We start from the raw sequence: 25,594 nt of genomic DNA, 5'->3' as shown, positions 1-25,594 counted from the left end.
GCGCTAAACGCTCTCATTTTTCATATTTCTAGTGCAGTAATGCAGTTCAAATTTCGTATTTCAAGTTTGCATGTTCTAGCGCTGCAGTGTGCTGCCTTATTTACTTAATTAAGTACCAAATTGGCTCTGTCACTAAGGGGTTAAATAGACTCACATCCTCCTGTTTTTTTTTTAATATGAATCACCTGGTTGATCCTGCCTTTACTGGTCGCTCAGTAGTCAGGTGTATGTGCGCACCGGTCATATTAATCTTATTGACTGATTACCTGGCTGATCGTGCCTGCACCACTTCCGGTGCCCATAGATGCAATCAATCACCTGGTTGATCTTGCCTCTGCCGGCCGCCCAGCACGACGCTTGCGCAGTGAAATCATACCTGAGCGGCAACCACTTCCGATGTATGCTCTCTGCCGGCCGCCCAGCGCGACACTTGCGCAGTGTGACTGTCAGAGCGTGCCTCTGACCTGGCTGACCCTTCAGCTGCCAGCCGCTTAGGGCCCCGGCGCGTGCGTATTGTGTACCGGGCTCATTCGCTCCCCCGGCAACCACCTCCGGGGTGCGCACTGATCTCTCGGCCCTTCCTCTGGTCCCCGCTCGATCCCGGGTCCAGAGCCGGCGATGCGCTTCCCTGCTTCTAGCATCAGCTAAGCGCCACATAGACATGCCCCCTCACTTCCGGTCATGCGATGTAGAGCGCCAGGGAGGACACGTGCACAGCATTACCACTCACCCCTGCAGCTCCATGACGTCCCGCAATGCTGCCCCCATACCTCGCTCCACCTGGAGAAAACATCATGCTGCTCCTTGCAGGCACCATCTGTCTTCGGGGAGTGGGGGGTTGCTTTGTGCTCAATAGGGAGTATACCCATACACCGAGGAGCCCTAATTGCCTGGGCACCGATGTCCTTCACATGCTGCATGGCTACCGTACGTCAACAAGAAGGGGCACACCACTGTGGCCTCCAAGGACCTATACAGTAGGTAGATTTTCTTGCGGGCACAGGGATGATACACTGACCGTGACCTCCAAGGCCCTATCTTCACCCGGGCGTCGTCACGGGCTGTGGCCATGCTTTGTTCAGGGGGGGACATGGAATACATGGCCCCCGAGGCAACTACCAGTACCTGGTGACAGGTGCAGCAAACCAATGTCTGACCAAATCCACCTGACCAAGGCATCCTCTTTTGTTCTTCAGAAGTCTTCTATTTTATGGTTCCCCATCAAGGACAGGAAACCAACTGATGTGGAGAGAGGAGCCGCCCCTTTTATCTTGAAGGTTTCCTGTCCCTGCAGGGCGGATCCCCTCTATCGTGGTGCCTTCATGTATGATGGAAAAATCTCCCTCTAATTTTCCTCCCCGAGACTGCAGACGGAAATGGGAAAGGACACTTCCGTCGATACGTCGCGCCGACGCTTTGTGACGGGCGACTACCGACAGAAATGTGAACGTAGCCTTATATGTCAGATTGGAGCGACAGTATAAGCCAAGTGAAGGTCACCAGGTAGGGTGACAATACACAATATATAGTCACTTTTATTTGCCAAAGTGAGGGGTCGCTTTAAGTTACTAATGGCACGTTACAAAGTTGCGATTAGTTCGCTTCTTTACGAATACCATGCTGGTAAACTTTTACCACTAGTTAAAACAAAAAGGCAATAAAAACAATGAGAATCCACCATGTTATAGCAGGTGCCAACAGGATTTACAAGAACAATACTGTTCACATGTGGAGCAGCAACTGTGCACCTAAATACTCCAAGTGCCAGGGATGACCCAAACATCTACAGGAGTGAAATTCAGAAAACCTACAGAGGCTAATGATGGGACAATGCATCTTCTGGTGATTTATCTGGAAAAAGACTCTGGACGCTAGAACACAAATACTGCATAGTTTTATAAAATAATAATCCTCACAAAGACGACCAGGCAGCAGATTCCCCATTGGATCCGTCTTACAATTCAGTCACATGTGATTAGAGCAGCAGTATACAAATAACAATTCAATTGATACCAAATTAATTTACAGTCTTTAAAATACAAACAAATGATATCTTTATACATAGTGCAATAGGTTTCTTGTAACAAAAAAAAAAAAAAAAAGCAGATTCATTCCCCCCGATTTACAGCCAGAAGAGATTCTCATCTGGCAGTCATCCACCATAGTCACATCAACGACACATGTGCAAAGACAGCAAAGACTCCAGCCGTGATCAGGGTCAGGACTGGGCGTCTTTTAAGGAAGCTCCAGGCGGTTAGTCATTTGGTCTGTTCTCTAGAAAAATATGTCAGAATATGCTGGATTTTCAGGAGACGGTCCTTTAACGATCTCATTGAAAGAACAGAGAGCTGATACCGGGGATCCACAGGCAACACAGCGAGGAGCCACCAGCACCACGCTGGTCCACTGGGGGAGCCCTGAAAGCAAAACGGGAGTCATTAATCTTCCAGCAGCAAAATAATCATTAAACTCTTAATGGCTGCTATGGGAAGCACTATTTTTGGTTTCTAAATCATGGACAGAGCACAACCAGCGAGCCAGGATCAGTCACATTACTCTGTAGACTGTCATGGTGCATCTGAACACTTGCACTCCTGTATTAGACAGTTTACTCCCCACGGTTGGGCCAAGACTTGTGGACCCAAGGATACATTAACTTTTTTATTTTTAACCTATGACACCAAGTAAAAAACACAAAAAGGTCAACCTGGAATTTTATGTGGTAGGAAAAATATATATCAGATCCCCTCTTTGATGAAAGCTCTGCTTTTAGCGTGTAAAGGTAGCAACACTAAAAACAAAACTCTCCATGTTAATCACTTATACTGCAAGAAAAATGGCATAAATATCAAAAGAACTATACTTGTACTACTGTCAATTTGTTCATTCAACCTCCGAAAAAAATCAGAATAAAGTTTGGTTCATACTTATCCTGCGCTCTCCCCTGCACATATATGTCAGTGTTTTTGTGTAAATCCCAAAAAAACGCATTTCAGGCAAAACCATGATGGAAACACTCATTACAAGGAAAATGGAGTCTCTGTTCTGGTGCTGCCCCATCGTTTTCGGAATCGTTAGCACACAAGTATGTTCGACCACAGATCTGTGCACCCTTACATAGTAACATAGTAACATAGTTAGTAAGGCCGAAAAAAGACATTTGTCCATCCAGTTCAGCCTATATTCCATCATAATAAATCCCCAGATCTACGTCCTTCTACAGAACCTAATAATTGTATGATACAATATTGTTCTGCTCCAGGAAGACATCCAGGCCTCTCTTGAACCCCTCGACTGAGTTCGCCATCACCACCTCCTCAGGCAAGCAATTCCAGATTCTCACTGCCCTAACAGTAAAGAATCCTCTTCTATGTTGGTGGAAAAACCTTCTCTCCTCCAGACGCAAAGAATGCCCCCTTGTGCCCGTCACCTTCCTTGGTATAAACAGATCCTCAGCGAGATATTTGTATTGTCCCCTTATATACTTATACATGGTTATTAGATCGCCCCTCAGTCGTCTTTTTTCTAGACTAAATAATCCTAATTTCGCTAATCTATCTGGGTATTGTAGTTCTCCCATCCCCTTTATTAATTTTGTTAATAAAAAAAAGGATACTGCCGGAATAGATGGCAAATGCAGCGCAAAGTGTCTCCATCTGCCTCATACTGAGTGGTGCCGTCGGGGGTCTCATCTGAATTGCATTTTTGTGTGCGATTTACACAAACCCATTAAAACACAAGAATGTGATCCCAGCCTTATACTGAAAGATCAAAAATATTATGTACTCCAAATTGTTACCAATATCCATTAACACTAGAAGTCCCAGAAATTTCAAGCTCCAAAAAGGTAGAAATGTTAAAATGACCCCTCTCTGGGACTTCTAGTGTTAAAAACTCATCTAGAAAATGTAATATACACACACTTAACAGCATATACAGTAACATTACTCAGGATAGGCTGAAGACAGCTTGTATAGCTTATTCCAGCAGCCCCATGGCATCCTCTTGCCCCCAATAAACCGTCAGGCTGATGAGAAGTGTAGGATCTCAGTCAGCTAGAAAGCTTCTCTCCAGCTGTAGTCCAACTCGCTCCTCCACTTGTCCTGTTAGGTTTGGTGGACAGAGGAATGAGTGTTCAGGAAACCTGACAGGACATTGCCCTCACCCAGCGTCTGTCTTGTGCAGACCTCTTTACGCAGCCCGTCCTACAACTTTACAGCTGGGAGATGACATTTAACCCCTTTGCGACAAGCGCAGTATTAGTAAAGCATGTGGCATCTCCCCCTTTGATGTGGGCTACGGCAGTGAGCCCACCTCAAAGCCGGGACATGTCAGTTATGTGTCGGCATAACAACCAGAGGTTTCCTGAAGACCTCTATGGTTGTTGATGCCAGATTGCTGTGAGTGCCACCCTGTGGTCGGCGCTCATAGCAATGCAGTAATTCAGCTACATAGGAGCAATCTGAGCATCGCGCCTATGTAGCAGAGCCAATCAGGCTACGCCAGCTTCTAGCCTATTGGAGCAAAGCGAATAATAATATATATATATATTTTTATAGTGTGTGTGTGTGTGTGTGTGTGTGTGTGTGTGTGTGTGTGTGTGTGTGTGTGTGTGTGTGTGTGTGTGTGTGTGTGTGTGTGTGTGTTTATATATAATATGTATGTATGTGTATATCTATATCTATCTATCTATATATATATATGTATATCTATCTATCTATATACACACACATATACACACACACCTTCAAAAAAAAAAACAAAAAACAAACCTATGCATATTTGGTATTGCCACGTTCAGAATCGCCCGATCCAGCAATAAAAGAATTAACATGATCGCTAAACGGCGTAGCGAGAAAAAAATTAAAAACTATTAAATTAAAAATTATTAAAATGCAATAACGGGCGATCAAAAGAACATATCTGCACCAAAATGATTCCAGCCGTGCCTATTGCGGGCACATGTCAGCTGTTGAAAACAGCTGGAATGTCATGGCTTTGAGGTGGGCTGACTGCTGGAGCCCACCTCAAAGCGGGGCTTCTCACGTCAGATGTACTATCCCGTCCAGTGTCAGAAAGGGGTTAATGTGACCTCTTATCTGAAGTGCATGCGTAGTGATCAGATTTTATCCAGACACGGCCTACATGTACCTGTATATTGTCCTCTCTCTCCGGCATGGAGCCAAAATGATGAAGAATTTGACTTCGAAATCTGTGTCTGAGATTCTGGAACCAGTGACAAGCCTGAGCGTAGACGGCATCATGAAGTTCTCCAAGCTGCTGCAGCTCTTCTTCATCAACCTATCCGTAAAATTAGGATTACCATTAAGATCAGATTTTCAATTTTTCCAGATATGTCAAGTAAAAATTAAGGATTAAGTGTGAGAGGAACAAAAGATGACTTACCCGAGTGTCAGTCAAGTAGTCAATGTCAGCGGTGCAGTAACCATCCCTCATGCCTCGATTTAAAACCTGAAACCTTTTTCCTCCAATTGTATCAACCACAGAGCGACCATCGGGGAGGAAATGTACATTCCGAATCTGTAGCATGCAACCATAATCTGCAAAACTAAAGGAGGATATGGTGCGTCACCATCTGGGCTGATGACAAGGTGGTCCATACATGGCCAGATGTCTGCATTACACCACGATATATTTAGGCTTGTCAGGTATAAATGTCTATAGGCTGCGTGCTATAGGCGGCTGGTAGACATCTCTGAACATGGACTTTAAAGCCAGATTCACACATCTAAGTTTGGACCGTGATTCACAGATTGGACTAGCGACCAATGATCATAGCTCGCCAACCTCATCTATGCCCATGTTGCCGTTAAGTTTGGGTCAGGAGACCAGCGGTTGGTCTGTCCATCACAATCAATACTCTGACTGCGAAAACCCTGAAATGTCAATCTGAGCTAATGGCCAGAACTGCATTAATGTAAAAACCATATGTATTTTTCATAATTTGCTTCAGTTTGTGTGTGTATGCGCAGACTACTTTATTACACGCAGAATTACCTCTTTTCAGGGTCACTGATGCACATTCCGAATTGCTTCGTACCGGTCTCCATACATCTCCGAATCATAAGTCGGTAGCGTGGTTCAAACACGTGAAGAGGACAAGGCACGGTAGGGTAGGCCATGGTGCATACAAACATAGGCACGTTTTTTGTTAAGCTACATTAAAGGAAAAAAGTTGATTAATATTTAGTATCGGATGAGGCGTCTTATACATATAGCATTAATTGGGAGGTGACCCAGAGCTTGTGCCCCAGGACTGCCACAACATCCATACCTGTGCAGCAGAGCGAGGATCTCCTGCCTAGCTCTGGGCTGCTGCAGTGATGTCGCCATCAGAGGGCAGCAAAGCCGCCAAGGGAAAGAATTGGCAGCGCCAGAGGCAAAAGCTACGAAAGCACTGGCATTCCTGGAAGGCTGGCAAGATGGTAGACGTCTACATATGACTGTCTATTAAGACAGTTTATCTGCTGTTCAACTATAAAAAAAACAAACACTTTTTAGCAAGAATCAAAATCTTGCTTTTAAGTGGGCCATCTTTGCACAATGAGTATTTGATGTTGAAAATTTTCTGCACCTATTCGGTACATTTAAGAGACTTGCGTCTTATCGCGTTAACGCTGCGATTTGTCTCTTCAGTATGTCACGTTTTAAATAAAACTGCACTATTTTTGGCATTTCCTGGTATTTGCCTTTGACAAAACCTTTCTTGATACGGCCACATGCATATTACATGCTTTTCCGCAAGTAATACAATGTAATAGAGAAGATCAACACAAAACTTTGCATTCTCACAAGAGAAATTGACATATTGGGGATTTCAAACCTGCAACGCCAGTTGGTTTACATAGCGTAAACAAAGAAGCAAAAACCCACAGCGAGTATGACATCTTTATAAATCCCATCCACTTTTCTGGTACTGTGAGATGTTGCACTTGTTACGCAGTGGGAAAAACTCATTGTGGGAACTTAAGCCAAGTCGGCGACCCGTTGTGGGTGAAGATCCCTCTGCATGATCTTTTAGAGAAGTAAAGTGCTCTACCCCAGCATTAATGACACTATGCAGGGCAGCCGCTACGTCCTCTGGAGAGTAGCTCTGGTCAAGGCTACACTGTTATGACAACCCTCTTTCTTATAAAACACAGCCCATAGACAGATCACAGACCCCAGGGTGATAAGAGCTGGCATGCAAACCATTCTTTCCTGACTCCTGCCACAGAGGCATCAATATACATATATAACCTGGTACTTCAACTATAGATCCCAGACTGGACGCTATATTGTGGTAGTGTTTCTGCCTGGGTAACTTCTGCTATACCTGCTGATACACCCACCTAGACCCCTCACAGCTTTGCTTCACAGCTTCTGTCAAAAAAAAACATTGAAATTGCAATACTAAGAAAGTCAAGAAATTATGGAAATCAGAGGATGAATAGACAGGTCAATGATATTCAAATGATAAAAAAATTGAAACATTTTAGAACATTTTTAATTTACCCAATATCTAGTTTGAATGCCACGTGCAGAAATAAACACTACTGTGAGCAGCCTGCAGCATCTCTGGACCCATTAAGTTTCATTGTTTGACAATTACAAAAGCAGCTGCCAGCAATGGATCTTGATGATTTTGCCCTAGTGCATTCAGTGCAGCACAGCATTCCTGACAACTAGGGTTGAGCGAAACGGATCGTTCATTTTCAAAAGTCGCCGACTTTTGGCAAAGTCGGGTTTCATGAAACCCGACCCGATCCCTGTGTGGGGTCGACCATGCGGTACGCGACTTTCGCGCCAAAGTCGCGTTTCGTATGACGCGCTTGGCGCCATTTTTTTCAGCCAATGAAGGGGCGTGGGCAGAGTGATGACATAGGCGTCCACGCCCCTAAGACCTATCGCCATGTTGTCGCTTGTGCGCTGTAGCGATTTGCAATGTGTAACACCAGCTTTTCAGTTCAGGGACGGACGGAGGGGAGGGAGAGGGAGAGGGAGAGTGAGAGGGAGAGGGAGAGAGAGAAGAAAAAAAAAAAAAAAAAAATCCCATTGGCTTTGCATTGGGTTTCGTGTTTCGGTCGATCCTTGACTTTTCGCCATAATCGGCCGATTTCACTCGACTCGACTTTTGAGATAGTCGGGTTTCGCGAAACCCGGCTCGACCCTAAAAAAGTCAAGGTCGCTCAACCCTACTGACAACCACTAAACCTCATCCACAGCAGCCAAATTTCTGCACATGGCGCCAATTGTCGATGCTGAATAAATCAAGATATTAAAAATGAATACAAAAGTTTCAATCATCAACATCATGATCCATCCTGAGAGTTCTAAAATTCCAGGACTTCCTTCTTGGTGCTGCAATTTCAATGTTGAGCAGAGTTTACATTTAAAATATGAGGGTGGTGGAAAGGGTGTCTCACATCAGATTTCTTTGCATCACCACCACCCTTAATCCCACTCCGAGAATAAATACAAAGCAATGTTACAAATAAAATAAAGTCAAATATAATTACTCTGATAGTTCTACGGTTTCTTCTTCATGAAGTCTTTTCCTCTCGCATAGCTCTTCAGGAAGATATTGCTTAATTAATTCTTCCAACAACAAGGTCACATTGAAGGTTCTGCGTGCTAGATACTAAGGACAAAGAAATAATGTTAAAAGCGGGAATTCACAAAAAGTCCACAAGATCAGCAATGGGCCACATGTATCAATTAGTGATGAGCGAATATACTCGTTACTCGAGATTTCCCGAGCACGCTCGGGTGTCCTCCGAGTATTTTTTAGTGCTCGGAGATTTATTTTTCCTCACCTCAGCTGAATGATTTACATCTCTTAGCCAACTTGATTACATGTGGGATTCCCTGGCAACCAGGCAACCCCCACATGTACTTATGCTGGCTAACAGATGTAAATCATTCAGCTGCGGCAAGAAAAAACAATCTCCAAGCACTAAAAAATACTCGGAGGACCCCCGAGCGTGCTCGGGAAATCTTGAGTAACGAGTATATTCGCTCATCACTAGTATCAATGTTTCAGAATCGGCATAAGATCCTAAACGTGGCCACAAGAGGGCGGCAAAATCCAAATCTGTAGGTGCTAAGGGGAGCTGCATGGAAATTACAACATTTACTACAAAAAGATGCCCGATTACAATCCATTTTTCCAGACCCCCCACTGTGTTTTAGGCAGCCCCCAAATCTAAGAAGTATCATTGCCAGAAGCTCCTTGTCCTCTCCAACGGCGGCAGGAACCTTTCCTTGTAACCAGAAGAAATGTAAAACCTGTCCATTTATAAAGACCACGGAAGAGATAAAGATCCCCAATTCACATCAGCACTACAAGATACCAGGTACTTTCAGCTGCGTCACTTCTAATGTGGTGTACCTAATTATTTGTACTAAATGTCCAACTGGGGGTCTGTATGTAGGGGAGAAAGGGCAGAAACTGAGAACAAGGATGAACTCTCATCGCCATACAATAAGAGAAAAAAGAATGGATCTACCTGTGGCCAAACATTTCTGTATGTCTGATCATAGGACCATGGACCTGAAATTACTTGTATTGAAAAGTAACTTCAAATCTCAGAGAGACAGGAGAATCTGGGAGTATAAATTTATGACAACATTTGACACACTTAGTGCAGGAATGAATGTGTCGCATGGATTTATGTCTTTTTACATCAATTAAGGAATTTGCACTCAGACCTTATGGGGCTTCATTAACAGAACCAGACCCCAATCAGAGGACAACAAAACATTCACTCCTAAACTAGGAATTTGCCAATATTTATGGACACAACTGTTTATCACTCTCCCATAATGACAGCTCTGTGCGGTGTTGTATATAAATATGTGATTCTTGAGAATTTCTTTTAGGCCATGCCTGATGAAGAGGCCTGTGTAGCCTCAAAAGCTTGCAATTTGCTACCATCTTTTCAGTTACCCATTAAAAAGGTATCAACCACTGAGGACTCTCAATTCTAAATATATTTTTTTATCAAACCTTCGAGACTTTTACTTATGCTACCAATGATACCCGGAAGGGATTTACAGACCCCGATACCATTTCATCATTCTCCTCTACGCGATTTATTTTTTAATGCATTTATGATTTTCTATAAAAAAGGCAGGAAACAAAAAAAAAAAAAAAATGAATGTCTGCATAATAAAAAATAAAAAGAGCAAAACAAAAACTCCTGATGTCAAGTTCCCACTATGAGATTTTAAAGTTGCACATTTTCATAGAGAAAAAAAGAATTCAGCACCTTCGAGTTACAGCAAAGGGGACTTAGAAATCTCATGCCCATTTTTTTTTTAAACCACATTTTATGCTGTGCAAACTGACCTACCCTTAGAAGTGTATTAAGGTACCATCACACATAACGATTTCTTTAACGATATCGTTGCTTTTTGTGACGTAGCAATGATATCTTTAACGAAATTGTTATGTGTGACAGCGACCAACGATCAGGCCCCTGCTGGGAGATCGTTGGTCGCTGGGAATGATCAGGACCTTTTTTTTGGTCGCTGATCACCCGCTGTCATCGCTGAATCGGCGTGTGTGATGCCAATCCAGCGATGTGTTCACTGGTAACCAGGGTAAATATCGGGTTACTAAGCGCAGGGCCGTGCTTAGTAACCCGATGTTTACCCTGGTTACCCGGGGACTTCAGCATCGTTGGTCGATGGAGAGCTGTCTGTGTGACAGCTCTCCAGCGACCACACAACAACTTACCAATGATCACGGCCAGGTCGTATCGCTGGTCGTGATCGTTGGTAAATTGTTTAGTGTAACGGTACCATTATACATGGAAAGTCTGCAGGTAAAAGGAATCATTTTCACTGCAGAAATGCACAAATCAAAAGAAGAAAAGAAAAACAAACAAGTAATCAACACATCAATAAAGTGATCACAGCCAAATACCAGCACATACCAAAGAGAAAAACTGCAGTGTCAAAAGCATGATAAAAAACGCATGTAAAAAAAATGAAAAGTAACCTAATAATGCATCAAATACTGATCATGGGAACGTACCCAGAGGAAGCATACGGACTGTTATAACTATATGTAATGGCGTCCTTGTGAAATTCCATGTACTGTGCTAGAATCTCACACTTTGTGGATTACTAGATGCCGAATGAACAGATTTTCACTGCCTCATATAAGCCTGGACAGGGATCTTGTGCAGTGTGGACTACAGACATTCCTCAGGTGTGGATCCGCCGCTCTGCACGGACACGTCTGATCTACTACCGAGCACTCACCTCTGCTAAACTCTGCTTACACAAGGGGCACTGAGGTGTGTGATCCAAGCAGCGTTCCAAGCACTTCTTACAGAAGGTATGTCCACAAGGTGTGGTCACAGGCTCATAAAATAACCTGCAAATAGAACAATGATTTGAGTTACTGAATTTTCTGCAACACAAAAAAAAAAAAAAAAAAAAAAACCACGTCCAAATCTGAAGAGCAACCAAAACGCACATCACTCCAACCACAAAGTTTATCATAAACAGACGAGAAAATAAGTCCAGAAAACAATCACCAAATCTGAATTTTCCATATTCGTACAGAATTTAGGTTTGACGATAGTTTCTGAACAAATTCGCTCATTTGTACTCCCCCGGCGTTTGGGGAATATTGCAAATATAGCGATCACAATCTGAACTGAATATTGAAATATTCGCTCATCTCTAATCGTAAATTAATGCGCATACAGGATGTTGTGCCACATTTGGAGTCTACTCCTCCACAGGGACAGCGCCACTCTTGTCCATGGACCACGTCTGGAACTGCAGCTCAGGCCTTATCGTTGAATCCTATACCTGATGGAGCCCAAGATAATATTTTCTAATAGCAAAGTATTCCAACACTGCTACTAACCTCATACAAAGGGAGCACTCAAAGTCGTTTCCATCTATCAGCTTATGTAGGGTGGATGGGTCTGCCATTAAGCTGGAGAAGTCACCATACGAGGTTTCTAGAACAGAAATAATGGCAGTCTGCTGAATGTTATAGCTACCAGGCCATGGAGGCTAGATCTTAACTCAATTTTTAGCTAAAAAGGCAAGAAATCTTAAGAGCTTTTCCACAAATGAACAACTAAAGCGGTGTCCGATTGGCCGATAATCATGGCGGGGGTGGGGAATTTGGTGTTGGACCCCCGCTGATTTCACCGTGGTTATCTAGTTCATCAATTGTTCACTCTGACAACGCCTTCAACTTCTATGGCTTGAAAATTAAATAGCATATACACACAGTATTGTGCAAAAGTTTTAGGCTGGAGTGGAACAAAATGCTACAAAGTAGGAATGTAAATATAAAAATATAAAGGATAGTTTATCTTTTATCAATTAAGAAAATGCAAAATGATTGAACTAAAGTCAAATCAATAATCAATATTTGCAGTGACCACCATTTGCCGTCAAAACAGCATCAATTCTTCAGGATACACTTGTGCAAGCAAAGGCAGAGATTTTGCAGGATAATAGTCAAGTGTACAAGTAATCGATTTTAACAAGCGATAATGATCATCATTTTACTTATGGGTTGCAACAGCCATTAACTGAAACAGAACAGTTGTGTAGGAGGCTTAAAACTGAGCGAGGAACAGCCAAACTGCTACAAAAGGTGATCATGTGGAAGAGGTTTCATGTCACAAGTCATTCATTCATCATGGCAAGACTGAGCCCTGCCGCAAAACACAATGTAGTTATACTGCATCAGCAAAGGTTCACCGAAGCAAAGATTTTATTCTTTAAGAATTCGGCCAGAAGTACAGAAGTAGTCTTCATAGAAGAATTGTGGACAAAAACTATAGCTTTGAAATGGAAACAAGGATAAGCAAGTCAACTATGCACAAAAACACAGGAATCGGGGTGGAGAAATATTAGCAGTAGGTGCTCTGGACTGACGAGTCAAAATGTGAAATATTTGGCTGTAACAGAAGGCAGGTTATTCGCTGAAGGCTAGTCAGTGGTCCAATAATGAATGTCTGCAGGCATCAGTGAAGCATGGTGGAGGGTCCTTGCAAGTTGGGCCTACATTTCAGCAAATGGAGTTGGGGATTTGGTCAGGAGTAATGATGTCCTCAATCCTGAGAAATAGAGAGATTTATTCATCATGCAATACCATCAGGGAGACGTCTGATTGGCTCTAAATTTATTCTGAATCAGAATAGCCAATATCATTATTCAGCATAGAGGAGAACAAGGAGTACAAGGACAAGTGATGACATGGCCCCCACAGAGGTCTGATCTCAACATAGAGGCTGTCTGGGATTACATGGAGGATTTGTGCAAAAATAAATAAGTTATATATAATGGTTTCTATTTAAGTGCCTACATGTGCTAATAAAGCAGAAGTCTTGAGTACACCATACAAGGCTGCTGTATTGATCTCCAAAGCAAAGGTTATGAATTTGGAGTTCTAAAAGCATAGAAGAGAATGTATTTTGCTCACAAAGGAAAATGTGGTCACTAAAGATTGATTTGATTTCTCTTCATTTTTTCACTTTATCAATTCACAAAATGCAAACTATGAAAAACACACTTTTGTTTTAAAGAATTCTTACTGTACAGCATTTTGTCTCCACACATGGCCAATTACTGTATACAAAATCCATCTTTGGATCCCCATAGAGAACACTGGTAGATGTGTCACATCTCATCATATCACATCTCAAAGTATGCGTTTGTTTTTTTTTTTCTTCACTATACTGTAGAGTTTTTACCTCCATGACGCAAATGCTTCTTACGACCGTCTTCACATATATTTGCATCTTGCTCAGAGAGGGAAAACTTTCTTTTGAGCAATGTGCCATTTTCTTGGCTTGACAAGAGGGGCTCTGACGCAACCCTCTTCAAGCCTTCCTCAGAGTTGGTCTTCTCACAATGTAGAACATGCACAGACCGTGCACGCTGCTGGCCACTACTGCTCGGGCTCTTCATTAGTTTTGGCGTGCCCTCCTGCTGTAATTGAACACAAATGAGTAACTGATACAAGACAAAACTTGCCTACAATCAATATATGCAAACGCAGGAAACAAGATCTGAAGAGCCAGATCCATCTATGCAAGCAGCAGGCCCAATTCATGAAAACCATGCAGCAGCTTGCCACCATTCCCTGTGCAGCCCTCATTTTTCCAGTTCAGTTTAGTAAATTAAAGCTGAGCTCAGATCACCTTTGCCCACAGCAACCACATTTTTTCAGCCCGTTTTGATAACTGACTATAAAGTATATGTATAAATAACAGCTCAAGCAATAACAAGAGTCAATCTGTAATGAAGGCGAATTTCTGAAAGTTACCTGTTCCTGACTTGTGTGCAAATGATATGCAGTTTCTTTTCTATCGGCTTCTAATACAAAAGGTTTCAATGGCAGATTTGGCAAAGGCTTTATTTCAAGGTCTCGCAGGACATCTTCTATGGTTTCTGGAACAGGACAGAGGAAGTCCCGGAGAATCTGCGTGGAGAAATGAATAGACACTTCAGCATGTTTAGTGCAGAACAACCACAGGAACATTGTGCTAATATATAGCGACTGAAGTAACCCATGAAGAGTGCAATGCAGCAGCTACCCTGGCATCACAAACTGGTCCTCTGGGTATGTATCAGGACTGATAAGGTTAACACTGTATAACATCTTCTGTAGACTGACTAGTCTTACATCAGGTATCAAGCAGCAGGTTCAGATCATGTATTAATATAATCTTGGATTTTAATTGTCAAGAAGCAGGCAAAACCCAGTGCTAACCATATAATGCCTATAATCCCAAAATAGAGGTTTAAGATTCAATCTGATACAGGAATTACTTCGGGAGACAATCTGACCTTCCAATGCTGCGCTCTTCACCTCCTGAGCCATCCAGAACTCACACCAGTAGACTGAAGATTACAGGGGTTGTCTTGTACTTTTATATCGACTGCCTATAGACTGGATAGGTCAGCAGTACCAGATCAGTGAGGGTCCAACACCCGGTACCCCCTCAGTGGCAGTCGGATGTTAGCAATGAACAGAGTTAACAGCACAGCTCCACACCCCGTTTACACTGCTGCCAGGTACTAAAGCTCAGTGCCTATTATTCACAATAAGATCTTGTCTTCAGTGCCCAGCTGTGGACACCAAACATTGTACGGGGCACTGCGGTTACACAGCTTACATCCAGCTGTGCTCAAAAGTTCACATTCCCCAGCAAAATTTTACCTTTCTTGGCCATTTTTCAGAGAATATGAATGATAACACCAAAACCTTTTCTCCACTCATGGTTAGTGGTTGTCTGAAGCCATTTATTATACTTATTATTATTTATTTATATAGCACCATTATTTCCATGGTGCTGTACATGAGAAAGGGTTACATATGGGGTTATAGATATCGTTTAAACAGAATTACAGTGACAGACTGGTACAGGGGGGAGAGGACCCTGTCCTTGCGGACTTACATTCTATGGGATATTGTCAAACTACTGTGTTTTCTCTTTTTAAATCATAATGACAACCCAAAACATCCAAATGACCCAGATCAAAAGTTCACATACCCCATTTCTTAATACCATGTATTGCCCCCTCTAACATCAATGACAACTTGACGTCTTTTGTGGTAGTTGTGGATGAGGTTCTTTATTTTCTCAGATGGTAAAGCTGCCCACACTTCTTGGCAAAAAGCCTCCAGTTCCTGTAAATTCCTGGGCTGTCTAGCATGAACTGCGCACGTTCATCTCCCAAGAACGGCTCAAATGATATGGAGGTCAGGAGACAGATGACCACTGGAGAACATTCACTTTTTTCTGTAGCCAATGACAGGTCAACTTGACCTTGTGTTTAAAATCATTGTCATGTTGGAACGTCCAAGTATGTCCCATGCGCAGCTTCCAGGCACCAGTATTTGCCGATAATGTGCTGCAATCATCTTTCCTTCAACTTTAACCAGGGGTTAGGGTTTTCTGTGCCTTTGTAGCTCACACATCCCAAAACATCAGCAATCTACCTCTGTGCTTTACAGCAGGAATGGTGTTCCTTTCATCATAGGCCTTGTTGACCTCTCTCCAAATGTAACACTTATGGTCATAACCAAAAAGTTCAGTTTTGGCCTCATCGCTCCAAATTACCTTGTTCCAGAACTTTTGAGGCTTGTCTCTCCTGTTTTGCATATTGTAGGTGTGATACATTGTGGCATTTGAGCAGTAATGGCTTTCTTCTGGGACTCGACCATGCAGACCATTTTTCTTCAAGTGCCTCCTTATTTTGCATCTTGAAACAGCCACTCCGCTAGTTTTCAGAGAGTCCTGTATTTCAGCTTATGTTATTTGTGGGTTTTTCTTTGCATCCCAAACAATTTTTCTGGCAGTTGTGGACGAAATTTTTGTTGGACAAACTGACTGGTTTTGTTTTTACAGAGGCCCTGATTTTCCATTTGTTAATCAAAGTTTTAACGCTGCTGTCTGGCATTATCAATTCCTTGGATATCTTTTTGTATCCCTTTCCTGATTTATACAGTTCAACTACCTTTTCCCGTAGATCCGTTGACCATTCTTTTGCTTTCCCCATGACTCACAATCCAGAAACGTCAGTGGCTGGATGAAAGATGCAAGAGTCTGTCTGGATCCCAGAAACTCACTCAGCTTTTATGCACACAGGATTACATGCAAACAAGTCACAGGTGAGGACGTTACATTTAGTAGCCATTCAAACCCATTTTGTCAACTTCTGTGCATGTAATCATGCCAAAAATCACCAGGGTATCTGAACTTTTGATCAAGGTTATTTGGATGTTTTGGGTTGTCATTATGACTTAAAAAGTGAAACCAGTAGTTCGACAATAAATGGCTTCACCCAACTACTCACCATGAGTGGAGAAAAAGTTTTGGTGCCATCATTCATATTGTCTGAAAAAAAGGCCATGAAAGCAAAAATTCTGTTGGGGTATGTAAACTTGAGCACAACTGTAGATAATCGGAGAGGTGCCATATATCCATAGAATAGATCATCAATATTAGATCGATGGGCAAGTTAGAAATATAAATGTACAGGACAACCCTTTTAAATTTTACTTGCGAATATTTTGAGATATAAAAGAAAATGGTTTAATCTGGTTCACTATGTGCCAAAACTAGGAATTTTTACTAAAAACAATGAATGAAACAACGGAAATCTTACTTAAAGCAAAGGTAGTGGAGATGGCCGTCTACAGGGCTGAACCAACACTCAGATTTTTCATGGCACTAGGTATCGGACACATCATTAAGGCAAACAAAGCAAAGCCAGAGCCATTGAGATAATGACTGAGAAACCAGGAGCACCAAGCAGCTAAATCAGATCAGGCAATAAAGAGGGAGACTGAATTATTACATTGGAATAAACTGGATACACAACACAAAACGGAGACATGTTATCCAACAAATGGGAAGCGTCATCCGAAAAGGTAGCGCTGCAGGGGCCTATAGGCACGGAATATTAGGGGCTCGGAGCACTGACCCACTCTAGAACTGAATGAACAGCAATGCGGTCAATCACTTATCTTAGGGATAGGCAATATCCCTGTAAGAGAATAGTACACTAAACATAAAATAAGGTTAATAGTGGTGGAGGTCTTATAATTGTTGCCTGGCTCTGAAACCCTTCCTGTAAGTCCTCCGCATGATCAGCCATTACCTGGGGATTTAATGAATGTAGAAATCAATGGGCGTCTTGTTTCCTTGATGTACGCAGCTAGCTCTGCGCATTACATGGTGTGAGCACGTGATGGGCTTAGAGAAATCCATTCACAACCTCAACGTACGACTTTATCATGTCTTAGTTCTCGGCCTAATACTGGCCGAACTTATTAGCTCATAGGAAAAGCTACTTTACACGCCAGCTTTCCAGCAATGCTACACTTCATGAGGCGCATTGTAAAGGGAAAGCCAATTTACTACTGGGCATATGGGGTGATGAAACGCAGAAAATGTATACATTTTATAGAGGCGATCAGACAAACAGAAAATAAAAGCGCAGTTACCTTTTCTATCTCACTCCTGGCAGATGTAAACTCCTTATCTAAAGCCAGGCACTGGAGATAAAAGGTTAATGATTCGTACAGATTGCCAGTCTCCTGCAGTACTTTGGCTTTCCGGTAGTACACCTATGGAAGCAAACAAAGTGATTGGGAGGTCATCCAACAGAGCAAGCTAAAGGCAAACGTTAGGTGGGAAGGTGGCGCTGCTGCACATAGTACTTTGACAGCCCCCTCTCAATCCCTACGTGTCCCCTTGTAAAACCACATTACCTATACTCACCTTCAGCACCGTTCCAGCGGTGTCAGAACTGGCTTTCCCAGGGGTTACGTGTCATTGTGTCACATGATCACCGACTAATCTCCCTGCCTTCGGACACACCACATCTGGAGGAGTGAGCGCTGCTGCTCTCAGACTGAAGCCAGCGCTGAGCGGCTGCAGGGATCGCATGACAACGTCACACAGTCCCTGGGAAAGCCAGTGCTGACACCGCTGGAATGGTACTGAAGGAGAGTATAGGTAATGTTATTTTACAAGGACGAAACCGGTTGAGAAGGGATGGTCTGAATAGTGAACCATACCTTTAAGGAATAGTCAAAAAAAAAAAAAAAAAGTGTGTTGTAAGGTTACAACACCAGAAGGACTCCAAGTTAAACACCTCTGAAGACAATGCATATAGGACATTTCCTCATATGTTCTCCTCACCTCTGGCCAGTCAGGTTGCTTTGAAAGGACGAAGTCCAGATCCTCATGTGCTTTCCCATACTCAAACAGTGCGGCATAGGACTCTGCTCTGTAAACACGAAGTGTCAAGTCACCGGGATCTGCAAGAGGGGAACACGGATCAGCACAAACATTGGGAATGGGGATTTAGAAGGGGCACAATGGCTCACAATTACCAATCCAGGCCCCATACAAACATCAGGGTGACGTATGTGGTGCTAGCCCCTTATTTCATGTATAGTCTGTGGCTCAGTTCACATATTGTATGTTTTCTTATCACTGTTTGCTAGGAGATGCTGAAGCATTGTTGGCAGGAAGACACCAATTCAGACGTAATGAGAGCACACCATGCATTACAGAGCTATCCAGGGGCGTCCACACAGGCGATACCTACCCTCGCCCCTCCTCTGCTCTCCTGGGTGCTAGTTGTATAACAGATGACATCACAAGAGGATTATTTCATAACCAGCAATCACGTGAGCCCGACAGCCGGCTTCATCACCGGGCAGGAGGTTATGGCTGCTCACACCAGATGCTTATCACATCCCTCATGGCCTGAGCGTGGACGTCAAAACTCCTTCCCCGAAGCAACGTTATCTTCCAACTATATAACACTGAGGAAAGTGCTGCGTGTGTGGGGTCCTAAGACGCGTGGGCACCACTCATTGTGGAGTGCCAGCCAACCAAGCATCAAACGAGAAAGTCCCATACATAGAAACAAGGCTGCACATCAAGTTATAGGCAAGAAAAATATTAGTATTTTATTAATCAGACACAAAAATTATCAGACATACATAATGAAAAAGTGTGCCATGTGTCCAGAAACAATTCCAGACTGCAGCTCTTACAGTACAGACCTGTCTATGGGGAGTGAGACTGTTTAGCTCCAGATGGAGGGAGTGTCCCCTGATCTTTAGAGGGGGTTTACATGAAACAGATTTAGCTCATATTTCCAGCATGGGCCACTTATGTACTTGTACAAGTTAATAATGTCTCCTCTTATTCATCTCTTCTCAAGACTAATAGCCTGTGAATTTTTCCTCTTAACTAAGACCCTCTATGCCCCTTATCAGTCTTGTGCCTCTTCTTTCTACCTTTTCCAGCTCCAGTCTATTCTTTCAATAACCTGGTACCCAAAACTGAATTGCATATTCCAGGTGAGGTCTCACCAGCATTATTTATTTTTTAATTTTTTAAAAGGAGTAGTAGTATCTCGTCCATGTCCCACGAGTTCATATCTCATAACACATGACCATATCCGTTGGCCTTAGAAGCCGCTGATTGACATTTAGCATGTGATCTACAAGTACACACAGTTCATTCTCTACAAATGAGGCACAGTAAGGTGGCCATATAAATCGGACCGCAATCCTCAGACTGACTGGTGGCTCTCCCTCTCTGGGCCTGATCTCAGTCAGATTTATATGGCCATCAGACTGCTGCCTTACTCTCCCGAATCACATGGTGCTCATAGATAAAAGTGTTTAAAGCTGGATCTGATCCCATCGGCTGCAGCAGCATGGTACTGCTAACAACCACTGAAGATGGTGCAGACACTGTGTGCTCATGCTATGGCAGGGTGTAGGAATTACCCCATTACCAAGGTGCAGGGTTGTGCCACAATTCATTTAATAATCCAACATATCCAACCAGGCATAACAAGTCTTCTCTTCTGGAATGCTATGAACAGCACTAACCACTAATACATTTCAGGGTGACGGACAAGCTTCTTGCTTTTGTATATGGACCACTTAGCATTGAGAATGGAGGGCGCAATAAGACAGCAAGAGCGGTATATGGCAAGAACGTTCACTTGATGCTTTTTGATTTTCAATAACACCAATAAAGCATTTGCTATGATTTTAGAAAAGCCCTACAAAAATATGCAGCACAATCACATCTTGTGTGAATACACTACCTGAAGAAAATTGAAGTATTGTGGATTTTCCATTTAGAGGGAATGTCAGTATTATTTCACCCCCAAACTATACGTGCATGTACGTCTTTCACACAAATCCAGCAATACCTTTACATGGCCGGTCAGTGCCTCCATTACTAAGATATCCGTGTATGAATTAATATGGAAAAAAAAGAGGCTGAAGATCTCTTATCCCCACCCAGCGCCATCTCCCCCTGCTTCACCGACAACTCCTTTGCCTGACGTCACAGAGCATAGAGGCCATCGGTCAAACTGGAGGAGGCAGGGAACAGAGCTGGAGTGACAGAGGCTTCAGATCTACAAATAGCTCTTCAGCCTTGTATGTAGGGCTGTGGAATCCAAACCTCCGACTCAGACTCCTCAATTTCCATGACACCGACTCCACAGTCCTGCTTGTATAGATATCAAACGCTGATTTCTCAGTAATGGAGAAACAGATTGGTCATGTAAAGGTATTGCTGGATTTATTTGTGAAAAAAAAAAAATCCATGTGTATATACCGGTAAATAGTTTGGGGTGCGAATCCCTGCTGACAGAGTCCCTTTAATTAATGTATAATAAAATACAGGTTCATAAAGTACTTTAGGACAAGTACCGTATACCGTAACTTCTAAAGAGTTCTACACTACTGGATAATTCCTTATTAACAGATTCATAGATGGACTAGCAATGCTGCATGCCCTACCGCTCCGCTGGGATCAGCAGTCACACCTTGTCCGAGTGGTAGAAACGGTTCTTCTGACTCGGGATGAAACGTTAACTTGTCTACAGATTGTCTGCAGTGCTGCCCCTAACCTCCCTAGACCCATTATGAAGGGGTTTACACAAGTGCTTTTGTCAGGACAGGAAAGGCAACTTATAACACTTGTTTTTTTCTCTTCTCCAAACAACAACAAAAAGATGGTTGGAGCTGTGCATGATAGCTGGGGTCTCCAGAAGCCTGACAACTGTATTACAACTTATGGAATAGATTGGAATAAAATTGCAGTGCGAGCAGGGCTGTGAAGTCAGAGTCAGTAGAAGATGGACTGACTCCTAAAATATAGAATACATTGGGTACAGCAGTACAATGCAGGATGTGCTGTAAGTGTTTTCATAAGAATTTGGGAAAGTTATGAAATGTCCTATAAATGTCTGTTCTGTTCCTGATCTAAGGATCTGGGCTTTTAGCCGAGATGAATCTGTGCTGCACAGTAGTGACCAGTGCTGTAGGGTCGCAGTAAGAGTCAATGCTACCCAGGGCAGGGTACCAAGAGATGTGTCAAATTTCTAGGAAACCTTAATAAAGTAGGTGCATCGTGCCTTCTATAAAGAATGTTGTACGATATGCCAGCCTTAACAAATTTGCCCCTTTGTGTTCTATTTTCTGTTTCTCTAGTAAGTTATTCTTATTGCATACAAGAAATATATATGAAACACTGATGAGGAAGAGACACAGACCACAAACCCTAATCAAGTACTTTAGTGGGGGAAGGGAAAAAAAGAAAGAAAAAAAGAAAAGTCTAAATAAGGCTTCCATTCACAGGATACAGGAGAAGACCACATTCCCATGTTGAGTATTTTATATCAGTACTTGTAAGCCAAAACCAGGAATGGAAGAATCAGAGGAAAAGTAGAATGGAAACACGTCACCACTTCTGGATTTCTCCCCCACTCCTGGCTGTGGCTTATAAATACTGATCAGTGAGATATTAATACATCCATATATTCATTCATAGACACAGGTTTAGCCCATAATGTGTAAGTTCACACAAGATGTGCCATATACCTCCCTGCATCTGCTGGAGTTTAATGCATCTTGTGACTGCCAGGTGAGGACGGCTACTTGTCCGTGCACTCAGACATCCACGGCCGCCGTCTCCCTGTAACAGGACATCACTGTGTATTTATATGTTGTGACATCACTTGGTGCCATATTCCTGTCTTACGACACATTATTTGGGAGTCAGAAAGCAAAGGATCCCCAATCCTGATCACATTTTCCCCACTACAACTAATAAAAATATTTATATTACTAACATTTAGTTACCCAACATCAGTAATGGATAATGTATTTAATACTGGAGCCAGAACATATACCAACTCAACCCAACTTCAGAACATTGGTATGACATCACTGATCACACCATGTATGACATCACCGCGTGTCCCGAACACTGCCTCCGCCTGCTGAGAAAGGTCTATGGACAGATTTCTCGGAGTTTCCCATCTTGTGCATCGGTGCACTGAAACGTGAAGTCGCCTTAGGCCTCGTTCAGATGTTCACTAACAGAGAAGAGTTCTGGGTTTTTTCACAGAGAGCATCAGTCCCCACCACAATCTATGGGGCTGGTCACATTGGTTTTTAAGAGGACCTCATGTCAGGGAAGAAAGATTTATTTATTTTTTTATTTTCCCCAAAAACTCTTTTTTTTTTTATCTCAATTATAGATCAAAATTCCCCCTACAAGTGTACGGGTCCATAAATGTCACGGACAGCACCTCACATCTTCACCATGTCGAGCAGTGTGCGCTTGTATCCTCCGAGCCTTTCCAGACGAGACCAATGTATTCTACTGTACCTGGGAAAGAGGAAACAGGCGCTGGGGGGCAGGGGGTTAACGTGCACCTATTGCTGCACTGACCTTGTATTACCCCTCTCCCTCCAGGCACTTTGGGCTGAGGTCACCTGGTGACTATGGGATGGATTCCCAGCCTCTAGTACACTGTATACAGTGGTCCCCTCCACCCTGGGGGGCTGGGTTATGTAAGCCCCTATATGAGTCGGCCTTGTGCTTTATTTTTCTTTCCTGCATGGATTCTCGTTGCTCCCCTCACTCGGTTACGTCCATTTTACCTATATTTAATGCTCCGATAAGAGGATTTATGTGACGTTTATTCCTCCGTTGTTCTGCGCACGGTCCTGACATTTATACTATTGCTCTTTGTCGGCTGATACATTCTTGTGCCCGTCTGAGAACACAACACTTCAAAAAGAAAAACACACAGAGTAGACGGTCACCACACTACGGCCATGTCGGGGTGCCACTGTCTGACAGAACCCCAGACACAGGCCCTGGTCACACTGCGTGAGCACGACTGTAACAGTGATCAGCCCAGCACATGTAGTGCCGACAGCTCACTCATCCACCGACATACAGTGCTGACACCTATATGGGACCATTGTGTGTCACAGCCTCTGTCTCAGGGTGGCACTGACCACATCTGGGGGGCACACTGCCCACCATCAGGGGGGTGTGCTGTTCGCCATCTGGGTGGGCACACCACATCTGTAGGGGTGTGCACTGACAGTCATCGGGGGGGGGGGGGCACACACCGCCCATCATCTGGGGGGCACACACCGCCCATCATCGGGGGGGGGGGGGGGGGGGGAAGGGGGCACACACCACATCTGTAGGGGTGTGCACTGACAGTCATCGGGGGGGGGGGGGGGCACACACCGCCCATCATCTGGGGGGCACACACCGCCCATCATCGGGGGGGGGGGGGGGGGCACACACCACATCTGTGGGGGTGTGCACTGACAGTCATCGGGGGGGGGGCACACACCGCCCATCATCTGGGGGGCACACACCGCCCATCATCGGGGGGGGGGCACACACCACATCTGTAGGGGTGTGCTCTGACAGTCATCGGGATGGGGGGGGGGGCACACCACATCTGTAGGGTGGCACCGACCACATCTGGAGGGGCACGCACTGACCGTCATTTGGGGGAGGGGGGCACTGCCTGTCCCGGGCATTACCTGTCTGCAGGACGGAGCGGATCCGGTGCAGGGCCTCCCGGTGCTCCCCGGCCTCCAGCAGCTCGGCGATGTCCCGGTGCTGCCAGCTCCTCCCGGGAAGACACTTGTCCGCCAGCCGCCTGAGCAGGACGCCGGTCCGGCGGGGAGGATGCCCCGTGTCCCCCTGGCACAGCCGGCAGCGCCTCCTGGGCTCTCCCCGCAGACAGGGCCAGCAGTACGTGTGTCCGCACTGCACGGTCACCGGGTCCCGTAGGAAGCAACCACAGCCCGGACACCGCAGCACAAAGGCCGCCTCCTCCCGGACAGCGACCGAGCCCCGGTACCGCCGCAGCAGACACTCCAGCAGCGGCTCCAGCTGCACCGGGCGGGACGTGCTGAGAGAGTCTATGAGGGCGCAGCGCGGAGCGGCCGGAGACGACATGACGAGCGCTGTCAGCCGCACACACTGCTCGGCGCATCCCCGCATTACATAACGTGCCGCGCGGCCAGCCGCTCAGCTGACCGCCGGGGACACTTGTGATTGGCTGGGGCGCGGAAGAAGGTTACAAAACACCTCGCGGCCGCTGCCCAGTTTCATAACAAGACGTAGGGAGACCGGGGCGGCTCGTAACCGCGCTGTGTAATCATAGCCCCGCCCCGCCGGGAGTCACCAGGGCTGAGGGCTCCGTGTTGTGTAAACACGGAGACTGCAGTTTATGTAACGGGCGACCGGGCTCTGGGGGTCTCAGAGGCGACACGGACAGTGGGGGCTGGTGGATATGTTACCTAGGAGACGCTGCTGTATACACCTCACATAGAAGACGCTGCTGTATACACCTCACATAGGAGACACTGCTGTATACACCTCACATACAGTAGGAGACATCGCTGTATACACCTCACATAGAAGACTGCTGTATACACCTCACATAGGAGACATTGCTGTATACACCTCACATAGAAGACGCTGCTGTATACACCTCACATAGGAGACATTGCTGTATACACCTCACATAGGAGACATTGCTGTATACACCTCACATAGAAGACTGCTGTATACACCTCACATAGGAGACATTGCTGTATACACCTCACATAGAAGACGCTGCTGTATACACCTCACATAGGAGACACTGCTGTATACACCTCACATAGGAGACACTGCTGTATACACCTCACATAGGAGACACTGAGCTGCCATCTATACACCAC

General features: G+C 44.4%; 1 protein-coding gene across 1 annotated transcript; it reads right to left on the bottom strand.

The window, feature by feature from the left end:
• Positions 1–1,878: 1,878 nt before the first annotated feature.
• LONRF1 (LON peptidase N-terminal domain and ring finger 1) lies at positions 1,879–24,983 on the bottom strand. The gene is made up of 12 exons (XM_069744436.1): positions 24,404–24,983; positions 18,702–18,820; positions 18,002–18,124; positions 14,312–14,467; positions 13,737–13,974; positions 11,888–11,984; positions 11,272–11,386; positions 8,520–8,641; positions 6,019–6,177; positions 5,407–5,569; positions 5,152–5,301; positions 1,879–2,417 (listed from the first exon to the last, which is right to left on the bottom strand). The coding sequence occupies exons 1-12, from the start codon at positions 24,867–24,869 to the stop codon at positions 2,259–2,261; spliced, it is 2,067 nt and encodes a 688-aa protein (XP_069600537.1). The 5' UTR covers positions 24,870–24,983; the 3' UTR covers positions 1,879–2,258.
• Positions 24,984–25,594: the final 611 nt, after the last annotated feature.

Source organism: Ranitomeya imitator, chromosome 1 (genome assembly GCF_032444005.1).
Source record: "Ranitomeya imitator isolate aRanImi1 chromosome 1, aRanImi1.pri, whole genome shotgun sequence".
NCBI classification, from domain to species: domain Eukaryota; kingdom Metazoa; phylum Chordata; class Amphibia; order Anura; family Dendrobatidae; genus Ranitomeya; species Ranitomeya imitator.
Note: the sequence above shows the minus strand (reverse complement) of the source record. Positions and strands in the feature narration are given on the sequence as shown.